This window comes from Poecile atricapillus, chromosome W, assembly GCF_030490865.1.
Source record: "Poecile atricapillus isolate bPoeAtr1 chromosome W, bPoeAtr1.hap1, whole genome shotgun sequence".
Classification (NCBI taxonomy): domain Eukaryota; kingdom Metazoa; phylum Chordata; class Aves; order Passeriformes; family Paridae; genus Poecile; species Poecile atricapillus.
The window spans coordinates 100,491,445-100,517,691 of NC_081288.1; the positions used below are offsets into that span (position 1 = coordinate 100,491,445).

The 26,247-nt window shown below is 43.9% G+C and overlaps 1 protein-coding gene across 1 annotated transcript in view; it reads right to left on the reverse strand.

Moving 5' to 3' along the window:
• Nucleotides 1–26,247, reverse strand: part of LOC131591640 (BDNF/NT-3 growth factors receptor-like) — a 660,084-nt gene that overhangs the window by 498,300 nt on the left and 135,537 nt on the right. Inside the window, exon 11 of the mRNA XM_058862552.1 lies at nt 12,402–12,502. Within this exon, the coding sequence (XP_058718535.1) occupies nt 12,402–12,502 (101 nt within the window). The remainder of the gene's footprint in view (nt 1–12,401; nt 12,503–26,247) is intronic.

Consider the following 26,247-nt stretch of genomic DNA (forward strand, 5'->3'; position numbering starts at 1 on the left):
GTGAGGAAATATATAATAGAAGTGTTAAAATAGGCTGTGCTTTATGCCAGAATTGTTACCCTTTTGTCTGTTTTAAATGTATAATATGTGAAGAACACTGGTGGACCCACTGTCATAGAGGCTACCCACCAAGAGGGGTGTGTAGATCTTGCTACACGGCCCAGAGGAGACTCACTGATTGGGCCCTAGTTACCAGAATACAAGCAGGAGAGTTTGAGACAGGATCAGAGAAGTGGTGGGCTATCTACTCAAAGGGAGTCAATCCCTTGTATTATTGTTACCATCCAAACGAACCTGCGCCTTTTGTAGCAAATATAGTAGCTGGGTTGTGCAGACAGTGGCTCCAGGAACTGAGGTGCAATACCCCTTAAGTAAAGCATAAAAGTTGGGAAAAATACATACAAAGAATCAATAAAAGAAGGAGTAATTTCCCTCCTGAAGAGTACTCTTGCTGCCGAGAAGATGGTACACCCCGTGTCCCGCGGCAACTGGGTCGACGACGGGAGAGGCAGAGGAGTAATAAACTGTGGAGGGAACACTCCAATATACATGGGACCAAAGGGTCATGGTCCTGGAAATGCCACAAGAGTGGGAATGAGACAACCCAGCGAAATAATTTCTGGGGAATCCAAATTGACACTTCACAAAAGAAAAGCCTCTATTATAGCAGGGGAAGCCAATGCTCATTAAAGAAGCCAGTAACTTTTATAATCTTAATTAGCACATTTAACAATTGCACAAGCAAGACTCACGAACCCTTCGATTGGTCCATAATCCGATGGGAAGACCAGGTCATTATCCAATCATAGATCACCTCTGGAGCCCCTAGCTTTCAAGTTACACTGGACTCTCTCATTAAGTGGAAAGGTATTAGTTATATCCGGCCAGGGCGTAAGGTACTATATATGTGCCCAGCTTCTAATCCAGGCAGAGGATATTGTAATTATCCTGGGGAATTTTACTGTAGATATTGGGGCTGTGAGACAATTTCCATGTGGTGGAAAGTACAGAACCCAGATAAGTATCTAAAGGTTGAACGGGGTCCACACGGATGTATAAAGCCCTGGATAGGCCCCTCAGGGGAAGTAACATATGTTGGAACTTGCAAATTTCACTACATCAATATCACACAATCCCAAGACCCTGGGTGGTTATTGGGACTAACCTGGGGTCTCAGAGTATGGGAACCCGGAAAAGATTGGGGAGTGCACATTCTTATAAAGAAAGAGGTGGTTCCCCATGATTCAGGATATGTTGGACCAAATCCAGTGGTATGGGGAGCAGAAGAACCCAAAGTAAGGGATCAGAATAACCATTCAGAAAAACTAGAAAATAGCACCCAAGTATCAACCACGGTAGGGACACCCCAAGAATATGGAAACGAGGCTCTTTGGAAAATTTTGCAAGCTACCTTTAAAGTGTTAAATGATACACACCCAAATTTAACTAGAGAATGTTGGTTATGCTATAACATTAACCCACCCTTTTATGAGGCCATAGGCTCCATAGCAGAACCAAAAAGAGTAAACGGCACCAATCCTGCTGCCTGCTTATGGAAATCGGGAAGGGAAGACACCCCAGGAATAACATTATCTAGAGTCACTGGAAAAGGGAAATGTGTGGGAAATGTGCCCCCAGATAAGAATCATTTATGTCAGACAAAAATACAGATTAATGACCCTCGCAAGCCAGCTCAGTGGCTGATTCCAGCACCTAATACTAAATGGGTTTGTAACACTTTAGGAGTAACCCCATGTGTTTCTATAACAGCCTTTAATGAAACTTACGAATTTTGCATACAGGTTATAATAGTTCCCCGGATTATTTATCATTCTGAAGAATATATGTATACACAATACCAAAACCCAGAACACCATTTGGTGAAGCGAGAACCCCTCACAGCACTAACAGTAGCCGTATTGCTAGGCATAGGAGGGGCTGGATTAGGAACAGGTGTAGCATCCTTAGTGAATCAGCACCAGGGATTCAGAGAGCTTAGAATTTCAGTAGATGAGGATTTAAGAAGAATTGATAAGTCTATAAAAGACCTCACAGACTCAGACTCACTGGCTGAAGTGGCCTTGCAAAATAGAAGGAGATTAAATTTATTATTTTTACAGCAAGGAGGATTATGTGCTGCACTTAGAGAACAATGCTGTGTATATGTAAACAAAAGTGGAGTAGTAAGAGAAACTATGGCCAAATTACGAGAAGGACTGGAAAAGAGAAAAAGGGAACAAGAAATGCAACAAAGTTGGTACGAATCATGGTTTATTTATTCTCCCTGGTTAACAACTCTGCTATCCACTATAGCAGGGCCGCTGATTTTACTAATCTTAGGACTTACCTTTGGCCCTTGCATTTTCAACAAAATCATTAGCATCATGAAAAGCAGGTTAGAGGCAGCTCACCTTATGTTAATACAAGCTAAATATGAAGCCTTAAATGGGCAAGAGACAGAAGATTATTTAGAATTAAGTAAAAGGGAATTACAAAGATTTAGCGAACAAAAGTAAAGAATAGAAAAAGGGGGGATTTGTAATGATTGTGTAAGTAGAGACCCTTTTGTTCGCCTAAACATACAAGATACGATCAAGATACGATGCTTTGCAAAGCATTGCTTTGTGGAATCAGGATGAGGTTGAAGGTTGCTTCTGACGGTTGCATAAATTATTAGTGCCCTTGCGAGCTTTCTTGAATTCCAGAAAGCAACCGAGATAAGCCTTTAAAAGAAAAACAGTGAGAAAAGGTCAAAGGGAGGACTGAGGAAGACTCTGGATCTTCATATCGCGACCACCAGGAGGCTGGGAAAGACCCCCGAACAGCCGGAGACACATGCGCAGAGACATCCAAGAAAGGACACGTAACCCGGAAGCTGGATAGCTTAAAAGGGGGAATACCGAAACTAGCGGCGCGGCAGTTTCGCGGAGACGGAACTCCCCTGCTCCTCTGTCGCCCAGCGCTGATCTATTGCTTATTGCTTGCTTGCTGTAATTAATAAAACTTTTCTTTGATTGAACCATATCATTCTCTTGAGTGTATTCATAACATGGTCCTGTGGAATCAACCCCAGAAGCCTAAAAGCCTCAGAGATATGGCAAACAGACTTTACATTGTGCCAGCTGTTAAAACCCCGAGCATGGCTTGCAGTAACAGTAGATACGTACAGCGGAATGATTGTAGCCACGCAGCACCTGAAAACCAACTCCAAAGCAACTATCCAGCATTGGCTAACAGCCATGGCTTGGCTCAGCATCCCCAATCAAATCAAAACGGACAATGGTGCAAATTTTATCTCAAAGCCGAGCCAGGAATTTGCCTCCAAATGGGGTATCACGCTAGTGCAAGGCATCCTGTACAATAGCACAGGACAAGCCATCATTGAGCGAGCAAACCAAACCTTGAAAGCCAAGCTAGAAGTGTTAGCAAAGTCAGAAAGCTTTAACAATTCCATTCCCCAGGCAGACCAGGCGCACTTGCTAGCAACTGCACTGTTAGCACTGAACCAATTCCCTAGAGGAGATGAAATAAACAGTCCCTCCCAAAAACACTGGGCCACTCGAGCTCTAGAAGAGGGCCCGCAGGTCATAATCAGAAATGAGTTAGGGGAGTGAGAGCAAGGTTGGAGATTAGTACTCTCAGGGCGAGGGTATGGTGCAGTGAAAAGAGATGGTAAAGTGGTGTCCACTTAAGTCAATAAAACCAGACCTTAAAAATGAAACTGACAAGAACTCTGAAGTTTTGTTTGCAGGACCTGATCATTGGGCACCCGTGTGATGCATATGCTCCACTGCCAGAAGGAGGCGACGAACTACCAGACAACCCGAAGGCGCCCAAAACTCCTGAGCCTGTGAAACCCAAGCGACAACAACTTTTGTGTGTAATCTTGCTTTTAGCACTTGTTAACAGCCAGCAGGTTGGTGCAGAATATAACCCCCATCAACCATTCAGGTGGATCTTACGCTGTGCCTCGAATGAAGTGATCGAAGAGGTAGTCACAGCAGGCACCCCAAGGTTCTCTGTGCTCATCCGAGACATTTTCCCTGGTATAGTATCTCATAACATCCACCCTCACTTTGAGCTGTACCAGTCATACTGGTGCCCAGCCACCAACCCAGGCAAAGACTACTGCCACCAACCAGGGTATTGGTTCTGTGGTTATTGGGGATGCGAAACAATAGTCCTGAGTAACAGGTGGGCACCACCTAAAGCAGACGAGTTTCTGCAAGTAACCTGGGGTCCGGCAGGCTGTATGCGTCCCAGTTTCAACTCTATAGGGCAAGTGTTTTATGGCTTTTATGATGACCAATCTAAAGTTTGTCATCAAATGACCATGCAGGTTCTGCAGCCAGCAGATGTGGGCTGGACCACTGGAAGAATGTGGTCGGTATTCTTGCACAAGCCTGGTAAAAATCCTGGTGAAGTAGTACAAATTATCCGGCTCCCAGTTATAATGCCTGAAGCAGTTGGCCCCAACCTTGTAGTACAGGCTGAGAACCCACGATCTAATAGTCTGTACCCACTGCATAAGCAAGAAGCTTCTCCCCAAAAATCTGAAGCCGCTGCTTTCAATTCACTCTATCCAATGTTAGATGCCACTTTTTTACCCCTGAATCAATCCAACCCTAATGCCACAGAATCCTGCTGGCTGTGTTATGACACACAGCCCCCTTACTATGAGGCTGTGGCCCTTAATAACCGGCCACTGTGGGTCAATGCAGAAGCCCCAGTCCAGTGCCGCAGTGAGTCACCTTCTCGCAGAATCACCATTAGCCACATGACAGGGCAAGGGTTTTGCGTAGGCGAAGCCACTGTTGTTGATTAAAAAGTTTGTGCGACCACCGTGTGAGTGGACAAGTCCAAGAGATGGGCAATCGCTCCCCTGTCTGGCACGTGGGTTTGCAACCGCAGTGGGCTAAGCCCTTGCATTTACACCCAAAGCTTTAATTCCTCTGTTGACTTTTGTGTATTAGCTATTATCATCCCCAGGGTCCTATACCACTCCAAAGAAGAAGTGAACCAGTACCTTGAGCGAGCAGGCCACCTTCAGAAAAGAGAGCTGTTGACAGGACTGTCAATAGCAATGCTGCTTGGCTTGGGAGCAACCGGAGCAGCCACGGGTGTCTCCGCTCTGGTAACCCAGAGTCAGAGTCTCTCTCAGCTACAGATGACTGTAGATGAAGATCTACAGAGAATTGAGAAATCCATATCCTTTTTAGAAAAGTCAGTCTCCTCACTCTCTGAGGTTGTTTTGCAGAACAGGCGAGGTCTTGACCTTCTATTCATGCAGCAAGGAGGCCTCTGCATTGCCCTGAATGAAGAATGCTGCTTCTATGCAGACCACACCGGAGTAGTGAGAGACACCATGGCAGAGCTACGAGACAGGCTGTCTCAACGGAAGGCAGAGAGAGAAGCCCAGCAAAACTGGTTCCAGTCATGGTTCGATCAATCTCCATGGCTGACCACCCTGGTGTCTACCCTGATTGGACCAGTTGTGATGATTTTACTTGTGCTGATCTCTGGACCATGTATTTTAAATAAGATCGTGTCTTTTGTTAAGAGCCGACTAGAAAAAGTTAACATTTTGTTTATAGAAAGGCAACAGATGTTTTAAAATATATTTAGTTATTGCATGTGCTTTATATTTATCAATGAAAGCTGTAGTATCTATTTTATAAGCTTTTAGTTTTTAGCTAAGTATAATGCATCCTATATTTTATTCAATTTTATATTATCCATTTTTAAAACTTTTATAATATAGATAAGTTAGATGAAGTGTTTAGAAATACGTATATAAAAAAATAACATTAGAATTTTTAAGACTAATATACCTTATTGTCATGAAGTTACTTTACCTTTAAGGAAAGTTAGAGTGGCTGGGGACTGCCTGGAGTCTTTCTCATGACCAATTATCGGTCATTGCTGAGAATTGACAGCAGTTTTAGCCATTGAAAAGTGGGATCAACTTGTGAACCCCACCTTAAAGTAAAAAACCAGAACTCTCTTGCGCTCTCTTTGTTTCTTGGCTGTGAAAGGTAGCAGACCTCCGGCTGGCCTCCGGTTCCCTGCACAGGCCACGCGGCCAGGCGGGGGCCGGGCTGGGCCTGCCGTTCTCCCGGCCGGGAGATGGGGCCTGCGGGGGCTTGCCCCGAGCCAAGCCGGGCCGGGCCGATTCCTGGCTTGGCTGCAGGTTTTGCTGTGATGGAATTTACCAGAAACTGCCGAGTAAAGAAGGAGAGAAGCTCTGGGCCTGCTGCAAGCAGAGACAGTGACCACGCTCTCCAGAGCAGCTATGAAGAACTTTCCATCGCAGACAGCTCCAGCTCCTGTTCAGCAGAGATCACCGAACCATCTACAAAAGCTTGGGCAGGATTTTAACTCTTTCTTATCCAGATGAGACTTGCGGATTAATCTTTTTATTCAGAGAGAGAAAAGGAGAGTGATCAACATGAAAAGAGACTTTATAAACTACTAGTGGCAAGAAAGAAAAGAAGCTTCAAGGAAAGTAGAGAATTATGGAGATGCTTTAATTAAGCTGAAATATCTTTCTGTTAAAACTATGGGGATGGACAATGAAGTCCTGAAAAGAACTCCTTTAATTCATGATAGAGTATGGGGAGGAATAGAGTGTTCAAAGTGTAAATTTGAGTAAAAAGTAGAGTAATTATGGTATAGTGAAGTGCTGAGAGATTTGAAGCCTTGAGAGGCAATGAGAAAACTGTTTTCTAGTGAAGCTCACAGAAACAGATGAAGAATACTTTTTGCCTTTGAATAACTTATCCTTAAAAATGCTATCCCCAAACTCATGGCCCATAACACATTTCAGAGTGATGTGGAATGGGAGGGGTGGGCTCTGATAACAGCAGCTCTGGGCAGCTGATATCAGAGAAACGGAAAACTATAACAAAAATAGTTTTCTTCTGAGAAACTCCATAAATTAACAGAAATGAACTTCTGTTTCTCTACCGAGACTGATGAAAAGACTGTAGAAGGAATTGGGACTGTTTAAACCATCGAAGTTCTAAAGTTTCTGTCTCTGTTGTCATGTGAACAAAAGAATAGTGAGCAGTAAGAAATGGTTTTTCTGAAAGTTTATTCTGGTGTTCTTATTATTGTAGTTTGTCAATAAACTTTCTTTGTTCCTTTTAAAAATTTTATGCCTGGTTTGCTCTTGTTTTAATCCATATCTCACAGCAAGAAATAAGTAATTCTTTTTCCCCCTTTTTTGTTAATTACTGGTTTAAAACCATGACACTTATATTTTAGCAAATTAGTTATTTATAGAGAGGGGGGAATATGTTGTAGTTTAGGGCATAGCAGAGCGGAAGCTACCGGGATGTAACGGGAAGCTACTAGACCCCGCTCTGTTAGGACAGCTAGGCCTTTTGTAATTAGCCAATAGCACCCAGGTGTGATGTATGTAGATGGGAGTAACACGGTGGACCCAGGCTATAAAATGTTAAGTTTCCCTGCAATAAAGCGCCATATTTTGCCATCCATCACATTGGTGCTGTGGAGTATGGACCGAGCGGACGTGAGTGACCGCCGTGCTGGAGCTGATAGGGGTGCTTTTCTTGCTTGAAACCCAACATGGACCCATAAAAACAATTTGACTAAAAAAATTCAAAAGAGAAGTGTTGCAAAATTAGATGTAAATTGTGACTCAGAGATTTTCCATTGGTCCAAATTAAAAAGAATTGCTGCATCCATTTTCCTTCCTTGAGTGGCTGCAGCCAAAGCCCTAGGTGAATTGGGACACCTAGAATGCTGGGTGGTAAAACAAGCGAATTTAACATCTAATGCCATAAGTGCCCTCCTAGAAGATGAGGAAGTTACCAGGCAGGCGACACTCCAAAATCGTGCAGCAATAGACTTTCTCCTATTGCTCCATGGGCACAAGTGCCAGGAGTTCGAGGGTCTCTGCAGCATGAATCTGACATCGAAAGCTCCTAACATCCATGCCACGCTCCGAGAGATGAAAAGCATGGTCGGAAAAGTCAAGCAAGAAGCAGATGACTGGTTCAATGGACTGTTTAAAAACTGGGGACTCTCGGGGTGGTGGGCTTCGGTAGTGAAGACTATTCTGTCGCTGCTAGTCATTGTTTTGCTTACGGTGTTAGTGTTCGGAGTGCTAAGCAAAATACTGTACAGAAGCATAATTAAGCTAATCTCAGCTACCTCAGATGTCAACCATATAGAGTTGGCAGACCGGAGTAACCCTCACCGGCCCGCAAATGGGAATTGGTGGCCCACTTCAGGTCAGTAAGTCGTATAAGCTCGTTACCTTTCATTTAATTATATATATCAAAATAGGGGCAGATGTGGTAGTGCATATTTCTGGGAGTTACTTAGTTTCTGTGTAAACCCTCCCTGCAACTGTGACGTGTTTTTCCCCTCCCCTCCCTGTCTCTGAAATGTTATCCCATTGGTTGGTGTTATATTTCTCCCCGCCCCTCTCCCGAGGTTTGAAAGAGTCCGGGAAAGGGAACCCCGGTCTCTTCTCCCCCCTGGAAGCCAGCCAAATAAACATCCTCCGTTACCCCGGAGGGAGAAGCAGCCTTTTTTGGTCTTTTTCTTGGTCGTGAAGAATCTCCCTGACCCCCCCATTGACAGAGCTAGCCAGGATTACTTCGGGGGGCAAAGGGAGGATTACTTCAGCTTTTTCTTTGACTTTGTCCCAAAACCTCCTGGGATCTCTGGGGCGTACTGTGACTTGGCAAGGGGGAAGAGTCCAGTGAGTACTCAAGTGGGGGCCTTCTCTCTGTCTTCCAGTCCAAGCAGACACTCGGCCCGACAATCCAGAGTCACTGCGAGTCCCTATGGCAAACAATGGAGACTCGTGTGCCCCTGGCCCGGCAGCAGTGGCAGCCAAGGAGGGGTTCCCTGCCGGCCCCGAAGCCGAGCCAGCCGGCAAGACTTGCCCGCCAGGAGGGGGAAAGATGGTGCCGCCTGAGGGCCACTTCTGCCCCCTCCCAGTGCCGTTCCCAGTGCTGGGACGGCCCCGGCTGGGCTCTAAGAAGCGGTGACACCACCTCCATGGGCTGCGCCAGCCTTGCAGTCCTCGCCCCCTCCACGCCGGTTGGGAAAGTGGCGCAGCTTCCCGCGTTGTTTCTTCCACTTGTGTGCCCCACGGCAACGCTCGCGCCTTCCTCCCTTCCCACCGTGGGGTTTTACAGCGGCACTCGACGAGCCGACGCGGCGGTTATGGCTGACCCAGCGCCAGCCGCATCCCCGCCCGTGCCACTGTGAGCGCAGCTATTTCCATTGGTCCCCGCGGCCGCCGCAGTAGCGGCGGCGGACCCTGCACCTCCGCCGTCCCGTGGTGTGGAGCCGCCAGGACCGGCGTCCACGCCTGTGGCGGTGGCGGGATCCGCTCCCCTTCCCATGCTGAGAGCGGAGCCCACCGCATCCTGCTCAGTCGTCAGGTCTATCAGCGGACCCACAGCTCCGGCCAGGGCTGGCTCAAGCGCAGAGAGGCTGCTCCCTACGGGACCCCCTGGTGCGGCGGGTGCCGACTGCGGAAAGGGAATCAGGGCCACCACTCTGCAGTTCATACACACCATGGACAGAGTCCGAAATGGCTCTGTCTGCCCCACCGGGGCGGTGGGGGGGGGGGGGGAGTGCCTGTTTCAAACCCTCCACCGCGGGGAACGCCACAGGAATGCTTTGTTCCCCATCTTTCCGTGTTTCCCTGAGCCCCAGACGGGGCGACTCCCACCGAGTGGGAGGGGAGGGGCCGCGACCCGAATCTCCCCTTTCTCCCTCCCCGTGGTCACTCACCCCAGAGGACTCAGGGTAAAGGGCACCCACCCCCACGCCCGAGTCACTAAAGGATAGTTCTGGGGAAATGCTTCCCTGCAAACAGCCCTGGACCACTCCCACTGTGATTTCTCGTGTGTCTTGGTCCAGGGAAACATCTTTCTCATCCGACCAGTCTCCTGTATCGGAACCTGCATCTGAGATGTCTCGTGAAGATGCTCTGGAGCTGGCAGTTTCTATCACATCCATGAATTTCCTCCATGGAAAGAGGAGTTTCGCTTCTTCCCCTCCCCCCCCTCCCCGACAGCACCAGTTGATACAAGGCATCGCCTACACTTTGCCAGTGGTCCTTCAGCAGTGCATCCACAGCAGTTGGAAAGAAGCCTTGCTCCTTTCCCCATAAATACAAGGCATTAATATCTGCTTCAGGAATGTTCAAGTCATGCCTGTGCAGGATATCAAACCATAACTCCAGGACCAGTTCCTCCTCCCGATTTAATATGGTAATTATCATGCTGTCAGCTCACTGGGAAAGGATCTCCAGCAAAAATGGCAGGCAAAAACCCACAGTCTCGACTGAAAAACTCAGTTTTCCTGGGCGGCTGGGCGGGGGATGGGGAAAGGCTTTTACCTTCTCGCCAGTTGCTGCAATACCACCTTGGGTGCCAGATGCCGCTGTTGGACATGAAATAAAGAGCGTGGATTCAATGCAACAGGCAGAGCGAGGATCATCAGAAGGGTTTATTTCCGAACTTCTCAGCTTCTTTATAGGGTGTTATGATACAGGTTTAACATGACTGGTAAAAGGAACAACACCACTCTTGTCCCATTGGTGGAACAAGAGAAAAACACACTCATCACAGCTGTACAATATTGTTTTGAGAGCTATAAATTATTTAGAAAAATAGTCCTTGAGCGAGAGATGTTCTCAAGGGATTTTCCCTTGGGAACAGATCAGCCACTGACAGGCTGGAAACTCTCTCAGACTCAGAAAATTCAGGTCCACACTGTGAGGGTGGTGAAACACTGGAACAGGTTTCCCAGAGAAGTTTTGGATGCCCCATCACTGGAAGTGTTTGAGGGCAGGTTGGACAGGGTTTTAAGCAACCTTCTCTAGTGAAAAATATCCCTGCCCATGGCAGGAGGGTTTGGACTAGATGATCTTTAAAGGTCCCTTCCAACCCAAACCATCTATGATATTATGATGTAGGTAGACATTCATTTCAAATAGGAAACATTTGCACCCAGATCAGAGTACAGAAATGAGTCATTTCCTGAGTTTTTTTTCTATCCTGCAGAGAATAGAGACTGACACTTCTGAGAACCACTTTCTCGACATCCCATACATTGAAATCAAGTGGAAAGGAATGCACATCATCCCTTTCCCTTCTAGCAGAATGTCATGCTTTGAGAAAACACATAAGAAAGGCACATAAGGGAACACTTGTTTTTACTCTGAGGGTAGTTGAATACTGGCAAAGGTTGTGGAAATTGGAAATATTTATCCTTGGAGATACTCAAAGCATGACTAGATACAGTCCTGGACAACCTCCTGTATCTGGCTCTGCTTTGAGCAGGGAACTTAGACTAGATGATGTCCAGAGATACTTTCCAGTCTCAGCTATTCTGTGATTCCGTTGTCAGAAAAGATGAGACTGTCCGGGATCTTCTGGATTTTTAGCAAAGTATATCTCCATGAAGCAACCACTGTCAATGTGAGGGACTGGGAGCTATCAAAGTTAATGCTCCTACTGCACTTAACAAATGGAAACAGAAAAAACCTTGAAGTTTTAGGAACCTTCCTCTCTGCCCTTATTCTTATAACTTTTCACTTCCCAATCACTAGCACTGGAAAGAGCCCCTGGGTAACCTTTCTCCCATCAACACAAGACAGATTCCTCTGTCATCACTTTCAGATGTATTGAGACAAAACTTAGTTTTCATAGTCTCCTTTTTCACTCTCTCCAAACTCACAATTTATGACAAATGTGTGCATTGCCTTGCAGACTGATCAATGCCTGCATCAGAGAGGCAGCATTACTAACCAGACTGGCTGCCTGCTACCAGTTTCCAACAATTAATGACATTTAATATTTAGTTTCCAGCATCATGATAGGTGAGGCAGCAAAGGAGTAGACCCACCAATTCAGCTGCCTGTACTAAGATCCACGCCAAATTATCTTATCAAAAAGCTACATGAAATCACACATTAAAACCATAGAATTTGGAAGTTCATTACACCATATCCTCTTTGTAAGGAGTAGATGACTTCGGGACTGGAATAAAAGCAACAGTCTAAGTTACCTTTAATGCTGTTATTTTGTAAAAAAAAAAAACAAAAGAGTTGCTCTCCTCATCTAAAATTAGAAACAAAGTCTTAGGCTAACAAATTACAGGTCGTTGCTCAAAAAAGCATGAAACAAATTAGCAACCTTGGAAAGAAAAGTCATCCACTCAGAAAACAGGTTGAGGGAAGCGAGGTCTGCATTGATATTTTTTCCCTCTTGAATTTCATCACTACATATTAATAGCTCTTGTGTTCTGGTATCTTAGAATCCCATTACAATCTTCGCAGTTTGTTTAGTTGTATAGTCAAAAAACTCTGACAAGATTACAGATAGGGAAACAATGTATATACTTACAGTGATGCTATCTTCATTCTCTTTGTTGGAAACATCTGCAGAAGTGATTCGATTACTAGTATTCATGGTGTCTCCAAGATCATTAGGCATGGTTTCATACTCTTAGGAAAGGAGGGGAAAGGGTTGTCTTTATTATTTCAGCTTTGTTATACCATGACAGTAATATCAGAATTCTGATCACTTAAAAAATTATACATTATTTATATTGTACCTGATATTTATCCAGGAACCTTGTGACAGATAATTTTGAAAGAATGTGGTGTGACTGAAAGACTTGAAAAAATAAGTTGCTTCTTTGCTCAGCTTTATAAAGGAAGAATCTATATCACAATATGTATGTCTATTAGAAAAAATAGAGTTAAATAAGAACTCAATCCATAAAGTTATTTTTATATGCTTCTGACTTCCCTTTAAAAGTTAAAGACTCCCCTCAACAATGAACTTCCCTAGCCGTGTATTCAGCCAAATATAGGACTGACTTAGAAATTAGCTTGGGGACTTCTTGTTTATCTGTGAAGAATTTGACAATGAGCTTTTACAAGGTTGATTGATATAATGTGAAATAACTGGCTTTCCTAGGTAAAAAAAATAAAATAAAAAAAAATATAAGAAAAGTAAAATACTGTTCAGAGATCACAGAATAATCTGAGTTGGAAGCAACCAACAAGGATCATCAAGTCCAACTCTTAAGTGAATGCCCCATATGGCCATTGAACCCACAGTTTTGGTGTTCTTAGCACAATGTGTACAAAGAGGTTACTGACTAACATGCTAAATTAATATATAGGTAAATTTTAAAAAATTCAACTGCCAGAGATGGAGTGAAGAATTATGAATTATCAAAACAATGCTACTTGTAGGACTGCAGGGGTGAATCCAGGACCATACCACTGAAATAATTAATATATTTAATTATTTATAATTATTTAAGAATGAAACACAGATATATACACACAATGATTTTCTGTCAAAATTATGGTCTTGGATTACAATGTAAGATGTAACTAAAAGTATGTATTCTATTACCATCTACATAAGCTGTTAAAATAGGTGGGGCAGAGTTCTTTATGTTCCTCATGACTCCGCCCTGATAACTCCCTCCAGGGAAGCAGCAGCCACTCTGTGGGGGCTATTTCCGCTAGTGGGCCATCAAGGCATCACAGAATGAATCACAGAATTACATCATCCCATCCTGAGATGCCCTGCCCTAGGAGGAGGAACGGAATATTCCTACCTGTATATAATCTGAGGTTTTGGAACACCATGATAGCACTACCACTGGATTCCCAGAGAAAAAGAGCTCAATAACCACCACTAGGCCTCCAGAGAAAGACCAGACCCTTCTACAAAATCACTGCTTCAACAGGACCACATCCATCACTCCAACAGGACTGCAACCACCATTTAATCAGACTGCTACCCTGACCAACAGGGTGATAGGTTGTATTCTGACTGTCAGTTTAGGCCAGTGTTTCTGTACTATTGCCTTTATATTAATTTTCCTATTAAATTGTAATTCTGACTTGGAATCTCCGGCTGGCTTGCTTTCAGACTAGTACAGTTTCTTTTAGAATATATCTCCACATATACCGGGAAAAGGATGGATAACAGGGGAGCTCTAGAGGTTGTAGGAGAAAACTTTAAGAGAACATTACAATAGCCCTCTCCAAATATATTAAAGAAAACCTAAATATTCTGCTTCAGACAGTGTAGAAAAGGAAACATTTCTGTGGGAGGAATTCCTGCTGCTTATTGTTACAAATCACAGAAATGTAACTTTTCGAAAGGACACAAACATAGAGGGTCTAGGCCACAACACTTCCATGGAAGGCCTTGGGTATCACAGCTTTCAGCCACAGCCATCAGCTCATATGTCTGAGCACTCGTAAGGACTTAAAGAGCACAATTACCTTTCTCAAAACACTTTCAAGGCCACAGAAGGAACTTGCCATAAAGTAGGCCACAACAGCAGGAACTTGAGATAAGCACAGAAGGGAGGAATTTGCAACAGGAAGGTGCTAATTCCAGGCCTAGAAGAGGTGAGATCTGGTTAGCACTTCCTGATTAACACTTCTAGACAAAAATTCCCACTGTGGCAAACCATGGGAAAGGAAGCAATTGTTCATATACATATCATCCCAAACTATGGGAACATCTGTGACCACCCTGTGGATACCCCGAACTTGAACTATATAAAGGCGGTACCCCCCAGAAAAACAACTCCGGGACCCTGACCACCAAGAGGTCCAGGGTGAAGAAGGACCAACAGGATGCCTCTGGATCCACGGGTGATGACTATCTTCTGCTTGATGTATCTCTCTCTCCCCTCCACCTCTTTTCTATTTCTTTCTCTCTCTTTGTCTGCCTCACATTTACTTTTAAATAAAATCCATATTATTGACTTGGGCATATAGTCTCGTTTGCACCTTAATTCAGGCAGAGGCATCTCTCACTAATCGGATCATAACAGCACTCTCAGGTGAAAGAGGGCTCTAATAAATCAATTCACTGATTTTAAGACTATTTATCTCCAAAGTTCAATTACTGACAATGGCTTCTGACAGGAATAAAAGTAAAAATTTCTCCTCCTTTAAAGAAGCCATATAGGGTGTGTGTCCATACAGGGGCTGGCCCTATCAAATCTGTGAATATGTGTTGGGTCTATGAATATAGGCATTCCTCACTAGTGTTATGAATGAGCTCTAGTTGCAGAAGTTTCCACATACTCTCTGCAGGCATTTATATATGTCATGGTTTTAAAGCATTAGCTAAAAAATCACTAGAAAACTTACTCATTTCTTGCTGTGAGATATGGATTAGGAGAAGGGCAAAACAGGCTTAAAACTTAAAAGGAATAAAGAAAGTTTTTTTAATAAACTACAAGAACAAGAAACCAGAATAAAACTTCCAGAAACCCTTTTCTCCCACCACCCAATTATTCCCTTGTTTAATTGACAGCATAGAGACAAAAACCTGGTGGTTAAAACAGTCCAAACTTTGCTATAGTCTCTTCATCAGTCTTTGTAGAGAAAAAGAAGTTCTCTTTTGTCAATCTATGGATTGACCATTTTCTCATGGCTTTCTATTTTTCTGATGCCAGCCGCCCGGAAAACTCTGCCATCTGTCCCTTCCTCTCATTTCACACCACTCTGAGGTGTGCTCGTGGGCCATGATTCAAATGGGTGTCACTTTAAGGATGAGTTATTCAAAGGCAAAAGTTCTCTTCATCTGTCTCTGTGATCATCTCTGGAAACAGAAGTTTTCTCTTTTTCTCTTAATTCCTTAATTCCTTTCTTTATTCCTTTTAAGATTTAAGCCTGTTTTCCTCTTGTTCTAATCCATATCTCACAGCAAAAATAAGCAAGTTTTCTAGTAATTTTTTAGTTACTGCTTTAAAACCACAACAGGGCCACACATCTTCAACAACTCTCACTTCCCCTTTTCTGTTCCAGCATTTCATAGGTTCACAACTACTTCACTATTTACTCAGCTTTATCAGTGAATTACTTTTGCTCAGATCTACACTTTGAAATACTCCATTCCCCCCAAAATACTCTTTCATGAATTAAAGGAGTTTTTTTTCAGAACATTATTGTCCATCTCCACAGCTTTAAGAAAAGAATATTTCAGCTTATTAAGGCATCTCCTTATTTCTCTCCCCCATCTGAAGCTTAATTCCTTTCTTCACTATCTTTGATAGTTTATGTTATCTCTTTACCTGTTGACCACTCTCTCTTGCCCTCTTCTTGGAAAAAGGATTAAATCTGCAAGTCTCATCTGGGTGGTAAAAGTGTTAAAATCTTGCTCAAGCCGCAGGTGTTCATGATGCCAGGTTTCAGCTGAGCGGCGCTCAGAGCCAGGCCCCTCCCCCCCACTCAGGAAAAACTTCAGCCACCCCGGAGGCTTCCCGGGAGGCTGCAGCAGAGCCTGGCCCTGGCCTGGGGAAGCCCCGCAGTCCCCATCTCCTGCCTGGGGACCGCGGCAGGCCCGGCCCAGCCCCCGCCCAGGCCACATGGCCTGCGGAGGGGATGGGAGCCAGCTGGAGTTCTGCTACCTTTCAAAGCCGGAAACCAAAGAGAAAGAAAAATTCCCGGGCTTAGGTTTTAAGGTGGTGTTCACAGGTTGATCTCACTTTTCAGTGGTCAAAACTACTGTCAGTTCTCAGAAATGGCCAGTTATTGGCCAGGAGAAAAACTCCCATCAGCCTCCAGCAGCCTTAACTTCCTTAGCTGTTTCCCTTTGTTTCTTAAATGCCAATCTATCACAATATGCAATCTATCTGACTTCCAAATTTGCAACTAGCTGTACCATTAAGTATTATTTACACCACTCACCACAGCCTCTGAGCACCTCACAGTTGCAGCAGTATTATAAGGCTAAGCAATTAACAGAAAGCAAAATGCTATTGTTTATTTTCCAGTGATAGGGAAACTGACGCATTGAACAAGTAAAAGGTCTGTGATTTTGCACCATGAAAAGTTATGGCAGTGTAAAGATTTGGCCCAGCTGAGCTAAGTGCCACAACCATGGCTATCTTCTACCCTCCTGGTACTTCATGACAATGATGCATTTAAAATACAAAAACAATATGAGGGGAAATATTGCAAAGTACTTTCTGTGAAAGTACTTTTGACCTGATTAGCATAAGAGATTTGATAATCAGGATGCCTTGGGAAGAACAAAGAGAGCTTTGAAGATTGCAAGAAGATTGGATCAGCTTGGCGATGGGGAAGATTGAATCAAATAGAAGAGATGTTGCAAAAATGTATAAGTTTGTTTGCATGATGTTTAACCCAATCATTGTAGTAAAAAATTACTAGCCTTCCTAGAATGGTATATAAGCATATGTAGCCCACAGTAAATTCGGATCCTGATCACCACTCAGTTGTCCCCGTCTCACTCAATCGCTGATAGGGAAAGGTTCAATTCTGAGTTCTCAGAGGTGCCACCTCTGTATTACTATACAAATAATGTTCAAAGTAGGCAAGAAGGAAAGGTGCTGATGGGAGGGGGAGAAAAAAGCTGCTTCCCAGGTTGTAGGGAGATGATAAATGTGTATCAGCGTGTATGAAAAAGAGGGGCCATTCATTCAAATAAAACAATGTTATTTGAATTTTTGACCAAAATTGAAACAAAATCAGAAGTGTTCTTTTTATAAGACATTGAAACAGCTCGGCTACCTTTGGGCTTCATTTATTCTTACTTCCTGTAAAATTTTGTACTTCCCAATTTCTTCCTAAGCAAGAACAGCACTGCTACTGCAAAAATGGCTTTACAGCTTTTCTTGTTCATTCAGGGAAAAAAAATAAAAGCATCATAGAACCTGCAAGGAAAAAAAGGCTATTTTTTTATGTTCTCTTCCAAACATCAAGATCTGAGGAGTGTAATGTAAGAATGTAATACTATGAAAACAAAGGCATTTTCATATGTATTAAAGGAAACTCTTGATAAAAGCCTATTAATGGGTGTCATAGAAAGAAGACAATGGGGGTATGTGAACTCTGTGAAAGTCTCTGCAGTTCTTGAGCTGCAGAGCACGTGCTTTCAGGTATGCCCAACTAATATAGAATAATTCAGACCAAAACTACCTGGTCCACATCTCTTTCTGGGGACACTAGTTACTTTCAGTTCTGAACTCCAACCATGCTCAAGCTCTAAGCACAGAAGGAAAGTTTCACAGAATCACAGATTATGCTGAGTCAGAAGACACCCACAAGGATCATCGAGGCCAACTCCTAGCCCTGAACAGGACCATCCCCAAGAGTCAGACCGTGTGTCCGAGAGTATTGTCCAAATGCTTCTTGAACTCTGTCAGGCTTGGTGCTGTGACCACTTCCCTGGGAAGCCTGTTCCAATGCCCAAGCACCCTCTGGGGGAAGAACCTCTTTCTAATATCCAACCTAAACCTTGCCTGACACAAGTCCAAGCCATTCCCTCGGGTCTTGCCACTGGACACCAGAGACAATAGATCAGTGTCTGCCCCTTCTCTTCCTCTCACAAGGGAGTTGTAGACTGCAATGAGGTCTCCCCTCAGTCTCCTCCAGGCTGAACAGACCAAGTGACCTCAGCTGCATTCGTCTCAAGGCTTTTCACCATCTTCACAGCCTTCCTTTGGATGCCCTCTAATAGTTTAATGTCTTTCTTGTATTGTGGTGACCAAAACTGCTCACAGTATTCAAGGTGAGGTCGCAACAGTGCAGAGCAGGCAATCCCCTCCCTTGATCAGCTGGCAGTGCTGGGCCCGATTCCCCCCAGGACATGGTTGGCCCTCCTGGCTGCCAGGGCACTGCTGACTCATATTCAACTTGCCATTGAGCAGGACCTCCACATCCTTTTCTGTGGCACTGCTTTCCAGCATCCCATTCCCCAGTCTGTCTGTACTTTCAGGGTTGCTCCGTCCCAGGTGCAGAATCCATCACTTTCCCTTGTTAATCTTCATATGGTTGGTGATTGTCCAGCCCTCTAATTTGTCGAGGTTTCTCTGCAGGGCTTCTCTGCCTTTGAGGGAGTCAACAGCTCCTCCCAGTTTTGTATCATCTGCAACCTTGCTTAGTATTCTTTCCAGTCCTGTGTCCAAGTCATTTATGAAGATGTTGAAGAGCACAGGGCCTAAAATGGAGCCCTGTGGAACCCCACTAATGACAGGTCACCAGTCTGATGTCACCCCATTTACTATAACCCTTTGCACCTGACCTGTGAGCCAGTTGCTCACCCTTGACATGATGTGTTTATCCAGCTGTGTGCTGCACATTTTGTCCAGAAGGATACTATGAGATACAGTATCGAAAGCTTTAGTGAAATCCAAAAAGATTACATCAACTGGCTTCCCTTGATCAACTAGGTGAGTTACCTTGTCATGAAAGGACATTAATTTTGCAGGGTCTGAAATTAAGCTTGAATGGTCTAAAAAGAAGTAATGAAAAATTCTGTCTCCAAAAGGAACTAATTTCTGCAATTTCTATAGACAGCCATGCAATGGTTTTGCCAAGAAGTATAACAAATTCTAGACTTTTTAGCCTTATTTATCCATGTCACAACTGGAGTTGTGAATTTGGAGTAATTAAGGAAACACTCTGCACTACAAAGTGTTGCACAAAGTAAGCACTAAATCACTTCAACAAAGATCAAAGGTGGTAATTTCAAAAAGGAAAAAGAAAATCCAGAAATAAAAAGGAATATTGTTGTCATCAGAACAAGATCTTCCAGGCTGTGATTCACTTGCACAACTCACAGCACACATTTCAACTGAATTTACCAGTCAACTGAATTACGGTACTCATGCATCAGGACCTTTGCAAACAGCTCAGATTCAAAATCTTTATGTATACAACAGTGTCATGGTTTAGGATTGGTATTCCCCCATTTAGTTTGTCCTCCCACTGAGACTCCAAAACCATACCCTGCTCACTCACGCCCCCTCCCCTCAGAGGTTGATGGAGAGAAAATTGGAGGCACAAAAGGCAAAGATCACAGGTTGAGATAAGAACAATTTACTGGAAACAGCAATGAGTTAATAAATCTAACAGTAATAGCTACAATATTAAAAACAAAAGTGTACAAAGAAGAGAGTGCAGAGCTTGGCCTGACTGTAGCCATGCTACCCAAATGTCTCCCTCCAGTTGGGACCAGTGTTACCTGCACCACTCCATCTGCCACACTTCATCCACCAGAAAAGGACGCCCTTTTCAGAAGCAAAAGTCCCTTTCCTCCACTCCTGGAAATTATATAAGATGGTATCGATTAACATCTGGGTCTTGGCCATGCCCACATGGCTCCAGGCTCCACCCTCTCACAGGTACTGCAAAAAAAATTAACCCCATCCTTGGCCAAACACAGGACATCATCCACCCTTTATTCTATACCATTTAGTTCATGCTCAGATTCTACACCTTACAGCAATATATATATATATATATATATATGTATATATATACAAACACAGGTATAATTTCCATAGTCACTGACTATCCCTCCAAGATGTCTGTTGAGTTCATTTAGTCCATGACTATGGGTTCTATCCATCCCAGATGTCTTCCAGGGTGGGAGGGCTCATGTGCTGTTGGCTGGTTGCAAGCTGCATCAGAAGCGCACAACTGGTGTATCTGGAGCAGTCCATCCTTATTGTCCATGGGAGTTATGGCACACAGCGGCAGTGTCATTGAGCAACCAATATTATACAATTCAACATTACAGGTTGTTCTCACCCAAAAATCAAATCTCCTTAAGGTACACATCATGTTTCCCCGTCACTCTGCATTACCCACCAAGTGCACACAGGTCCTTGAGCAAAAACAATCCCACGGATGGGTTTTCCCTTGCTTGAAACAGGACTAATCCAAACTGTCTTCCCTAAAATGTTTCTCATATGTGCCACTGAGACTTTATCCCCTTCTGTGGGACATGGAGGTTTTGATTGGGCAGGGCCAGTTCGACTGGTGGAGCCTCTAGTCTTAAGTAACCAGGTGGCCTTCACTAAATGTAGATCCCAATGTTTGAAGGTCCCACTTCCTCATGTCCTCTCTGTGGTCATGAAGGTAAAACCCCAGGTTACCTTGTGGTATGGACCCTCTCTCTCAAGGAGGGAGGTGCTTGCTCCCAATAGCAGAGACTCTAGTCTGTACTGGCAGGGAATGGGAACATTTGCCTCTCTAGCTTGCTCAAGTTTTTCAAATCTGTCCACAGTCTTGGACAGTCTTTCCACAGCTGAGGTACAGGTCAGTAAGGAGGAAAAAAGATGATCTTCATATTGCCAGAGTGGGGTAGTCACCTGAAGCACTCTTCATTCTCCTTCTTTCATTGACACCAATGCCAGTGGGATGGTGTATGGTGATGGTGCACTCTGTACAAACTTTTGCTACATGGATTGTCTACACCGGACCTCTAGATCTATAGGGGACTGTTCCTTATTTGAACCCCTACAGAGAACCTCCAGCACAGCTCATTCTCTCATGTACTGGATACATTGCTCCATGCTGTTCCACCTGCTTCGGGAAACTATTAGATCATCCTTAAAAGAATACCTTCCCCTCACACTTGACACGAGTCACCTGCAGAGGCTGAGTTTCTGTCCTCTTCCCAATCTCCTTGTCCATGCCCACATCCCAGAAGAGGAATCCCAGTTGCTTGGCTCCATTACCATCTAGTTTCATATCATGGGCCATGATATCCCAGCATTGGAGAAGCCAGGTCACCAGGGGCTCACCCGACTGGTGGCTGAAATCTTTTCACATCTCTCAGCTCACACGGGGATATTAATTGGGTGAGTATCTCTGTCCCTGCCTCTTCCTCCTGTTGTGAGGGCCCCGCTTCTTCTCCATCCCTCACTAGGCTAACTGATTTGATCTTGAATTTTTTTTTTCTGTATAGGGGCAACTGCTACCAGCATGGGTTATTCTTCTGGTTCAGCTGCAGTTTGAGTGGCCACAGTGGCAGTTGCTCTGCTTTCCTCCTCCTCTCCCTGAGAGTGTTGTCTAGTGATGATCAGTGTTTGGTAAATAGTAGCCAGGGCCCAGCACACTGCAGTAAGTTGTTCCTCTCTGGAGTTGCCACAGCATTCTCCTTGCAAATATTCTGTCATTTTTTCAGGGTCCTATAGTTGTTCAGGGGTGTACTTTCAAACCACTGGAGCAGAGAATTTCCTCAAAATTGGGTCCATTTTTTCCCACATTCCATGCCATTCATGACTATCCAGTCTTGAGGCAGATCTCTGAATGATCTTCCTAGAAATCTCTTGACTCTAAACATGGTGCAGACTGCACTGAGGAGACCTGGCAGACTTAGCAACAAGAGCATGCTTTCCTTAACATTCAATGGGAATTCAAAATTCTTAAAAGTAGTTGTAACAGGCCTGAAGGAGGAAAAGGGGATGAAAAGCTGGGGAAAACTATCCTCCCCTATTCCCCCCACAGACTGAGCACTATTATTAATGGACTCCCAGAGGTTGCACCCAAGGTAAGGGTAGGAGAGCAACACTGAATACACATCTCAAACTACCTGCCTTGATGTTGATATTATCATGTCATAAATTGACATCTCACAGTACAACAAAGCAATCCTGAACCGTCTCCCTGCTCTGAAAAAGAGCATTGCAAAGAGCACATAGTGCATATTTGTGTGTATATAACGGGTTAGGTATCACAACCACATGAACAGACCAAGCAACATTGTGACCAGTGGCTCTGTACCTAATGCAAGATATGCTTAGATCAAATTTGTTTCCAACCCGATCTGGGCAGATCTGTTGTTATTTCAACCCAACACAAATGTCTACAAAAAAGAGAGTACGGAGCTCGACCTGACTGCAACCATACAACCCAGACCACTCCCTTTGGGGCCAATGCTACCCCACTGCTCTACTCCACTGTAAAGAAATGCCTGAGAGAGTCCCTTTCTTCCACTGGTGGCAATGACTTAAGATGTTTTTTGTAGCAGGACTCTTTGCCCTTGGAATGTGGTCAAACAACACAAACAATGCCCTAGTTTGCAAGCTATCAGTGGTGGGCTGAGTGGGGATGTAATGTGCTGCTTTTGGTGTTGAATTATTCTAAAAGCAGTCTGGCTCATCATCCCCGAATTAACATCCTGATAATGAGGCAAAGATTTGGCAGATAAGCTGCCAAGCTGACCTGGAGACATATGACTGGCAGCCATATCACATTACACTATAAAAGTTCAGTCCACTTTCATATGGTAGGTTCTTCTAACATATTCATTCTTGGAGTGTGTGTACGAAGTTTCTTCCCTTGAAGGAGGGATGCCCCTTCAAGGATACTCTTCAAGGTTGAGTGAAAGAGATCTACCCATGAGTGTTGTTGGTATGGTGAGTTACATCAATCTCTACTTAATAATTGTTTCTTTTTGCTAGCTTTAATAGAATTGCTTCAATATAATTGCTTTGATATAAGGCACTATACTATACTATACTATACTATATTATACTATACTATACTATACTATACTATACTATACTAGTAGTTTTAGCTTTTATACTGTGTTGTAAATAATTCTGAAGATCTTTTCTCTAATCATTAGTCATAATACATAATTCATTTAATATAAATATATCTGATTTGCCATCTTTAATCCTGCGGTGTCACACTATATTAGGAACGGCAAAGTACGACACAGACTCTTAGCTGGGTTGCCCAAGAGAGCAAGTTTTACTATTCCAGATCATCTTTTATAGACAGGTCTGAGAGGTAAAACTCATTGGTCATTAAAGCAACACATCACCATCATTGGTCAATTGGGTAGTACACCCCTTGACTGTTTCTTGCAAGTAAACAACAAGGATCCTAAACAACGCCTGCAAAGGTTGTTGTCCTTCTCCAAGGACTGTTTGGATTCTTCCTTATGCTTTCTCAGGCCAGAGTGAGAACCTCGTGTGACTTAGTTTCACACAGGCTCTGTGCTCCCTGCCTGCTTTCTTGCATTTAGCATCCATAGAGGAGAAACTATGAATTAATATTTCTAAGCACTTAAAGCCAAACTGATGCTTGAAATGCACATTTGCTTAGGTTTAATGACATGGAATCAGAGTATTACCATTTAAATTGGCCATTTTGTCCAAATAAAAGTACTCCAAACAGGACACAGCTTCTGCTGGAAGCTAAAGGGTGTTTTGGCTGTGTTGATTGAGATGTACTTTCATACTCAGCAGAAGTATAGCAGAACTACTATGTAAAACTAGCCAGTTGTTATTCAGTTTGCAGCTTCTATTATAATGCACACTGGCTTTCAATAGGCACAGCCTAAAATATTTTACCTAACTAAAGAAATAACTTGAACACTGTGTCATCAAATCTTCTCTCAGATATCACTAAGTTGATGTTCTGCTTATGCAAGAATAAAGGAAGGTACAAATGAAAGGACAGAGAAACAATACCTACAGGTGTATTCAGTTCGCATGGCCAGATTTTGGTAGTGGGAGGGGGCTTCTTCTGTAAGAAACTGCTGGAAGTTTCCCCTATGTCCAACAGAGCCAATGCCAGCTGGCTCCAAGAAAGACCCACCACTGGCCAAGGCTGAGGCAGTCAGAGATGGTGGTAGCACCTCTGTGATAGCATATTTAAGAAGGGGAAAAAAAACAACAGCAACTTCAGCCAGAGTGAGAATATGTGAAAGTGTCATGGGGTGACTTTACCTTTAAGGTGGTTTTGGGAGCTAAGGAAGTTGAAGCTGCTGGTGGCTGATGGGAGTCTTTCCTCCTGACCAATTATCAGTCATTTCTAAGAATTGACAGCAGTTTTGACCATTGAAAAGTGAAATCAACTTGTGAACACACCCTTAAGATCTAAAGTCAGAGCTCTCTTGTTCTCTTTGGTTTCCAGCTTCTGACAAGGTAACAGGCTCTGTCTTGGCCTCCTCCCCCCCCTCCAGGCCGGACAAGGCCACAGAGGGTGGGGGAGGGGGGGGGGGGGGAGAAGCAGAGCCGGCCAGCCTGGCTTAGTTTTCAGTTTCTGCTGCTGGACTGAAACTTGACACTATGAACTCTTGCAGCTTTTCTAAGACTTTAATTCTTTTACTACCTGGATAAAACGTACAGATTACTCCTTTTTCCCAGAGAGGCAGAGAGAGAGACAATCAACATGAAGAAGACATCATAAAACCACCAAAAACAGTGAGGAAAAGAGTTAAGTTTTAGATGGGGAAGAGAGAATAAGGAGATGCTTTATAAGCTGAAATATCTTTCTGTTAAAGCTATGGAGATGGACAATAGTGTTTTGAAAAGACTCCTTTAATTCATGACAGAGTATATTGGGAGGAATAGAGTGTTCAAAGTGTGGATTTTGAGTAAAAGAGAGAGAGTAATTGTGATACAGTGAGGTGCTGGAACAGAGTGAGGCAAAGATTTGAAGCCGTTTGAGACAATGAGAAAACTGTTTCCAGGGAAGCTCACAGAGACAGATGAAGAAGACTTTTGCCTTTGAATAACTCGTCCTTAAAATGACATCCCTAGACTCATGGCCCATACACACCTCAGAGTGATGTGAAATGGGAGGAGTGAACTCTGATGACAGATTTCCGGGCAGCTGGCATCGGGGAAATAGAAAACAAAAACAAAAATAGTTTTCTCGTGAGAAACTCCATAGATTAGCAGAAGAAGACTTCTGTTTCTCTACAAAGGCTGATGAAAAGACTCTAGCAGGAATTGAGACTGTTTTAACCACCAAAGTTCCAAAGTTTTTTTTTGTCTCTATGTTGTCACGTGTACAAAAGAATGGTTAGGTAGTGAGGGATAAAAGAGTTTTCTGGAAGTTTATTCTGGTGTTTTTATTCTTGTAGTTTTGTTAATAAACTTACTTTATTCCTTTTAAGTTTTAAGCCTGTTTTGCTCTTGTTCTAATCCATATCTCACAGCAAGAAATAAGTAATTTTTTAGTTACTGCTTTAAAACCACGACAGAAAGAAACACCTGTGAAGACCAATACATCAGTGCAGAAGGAGGGGCAGGAGGTGCTCTAGGTGCTGGAGCTGAGTTTCCCCTGCAACCTGTGGTGAAGACCATGGTGAGGCAGCTGTGCCCCTGCAGCCCATGGAGGTCCACAGTGGAGCACAGATCCACCTGCAGCCTGTGAAGGATGCCATGCCAGAATAGGTAAATGCCCAAATGAGGCTGTGACCCTGTGGGAAGCTGGCACTGGAGCAGGATCCTGAAAGGACCTGTGTACCCATGAAGAGAGGAACTCACACTGGAGCAGGTTTGCTGGTAGGACTTGTGACCCTGTGGGGGACCCAGGCTGGAGCAGCCTGTTCCTGAAGGACTGCACCCCATGGAAAGGACCCATGCTGGAGTAGGGAGAGAATGTGGAGTCCTCACCCTAAGGAGGAAGGACTGGCAGAAACC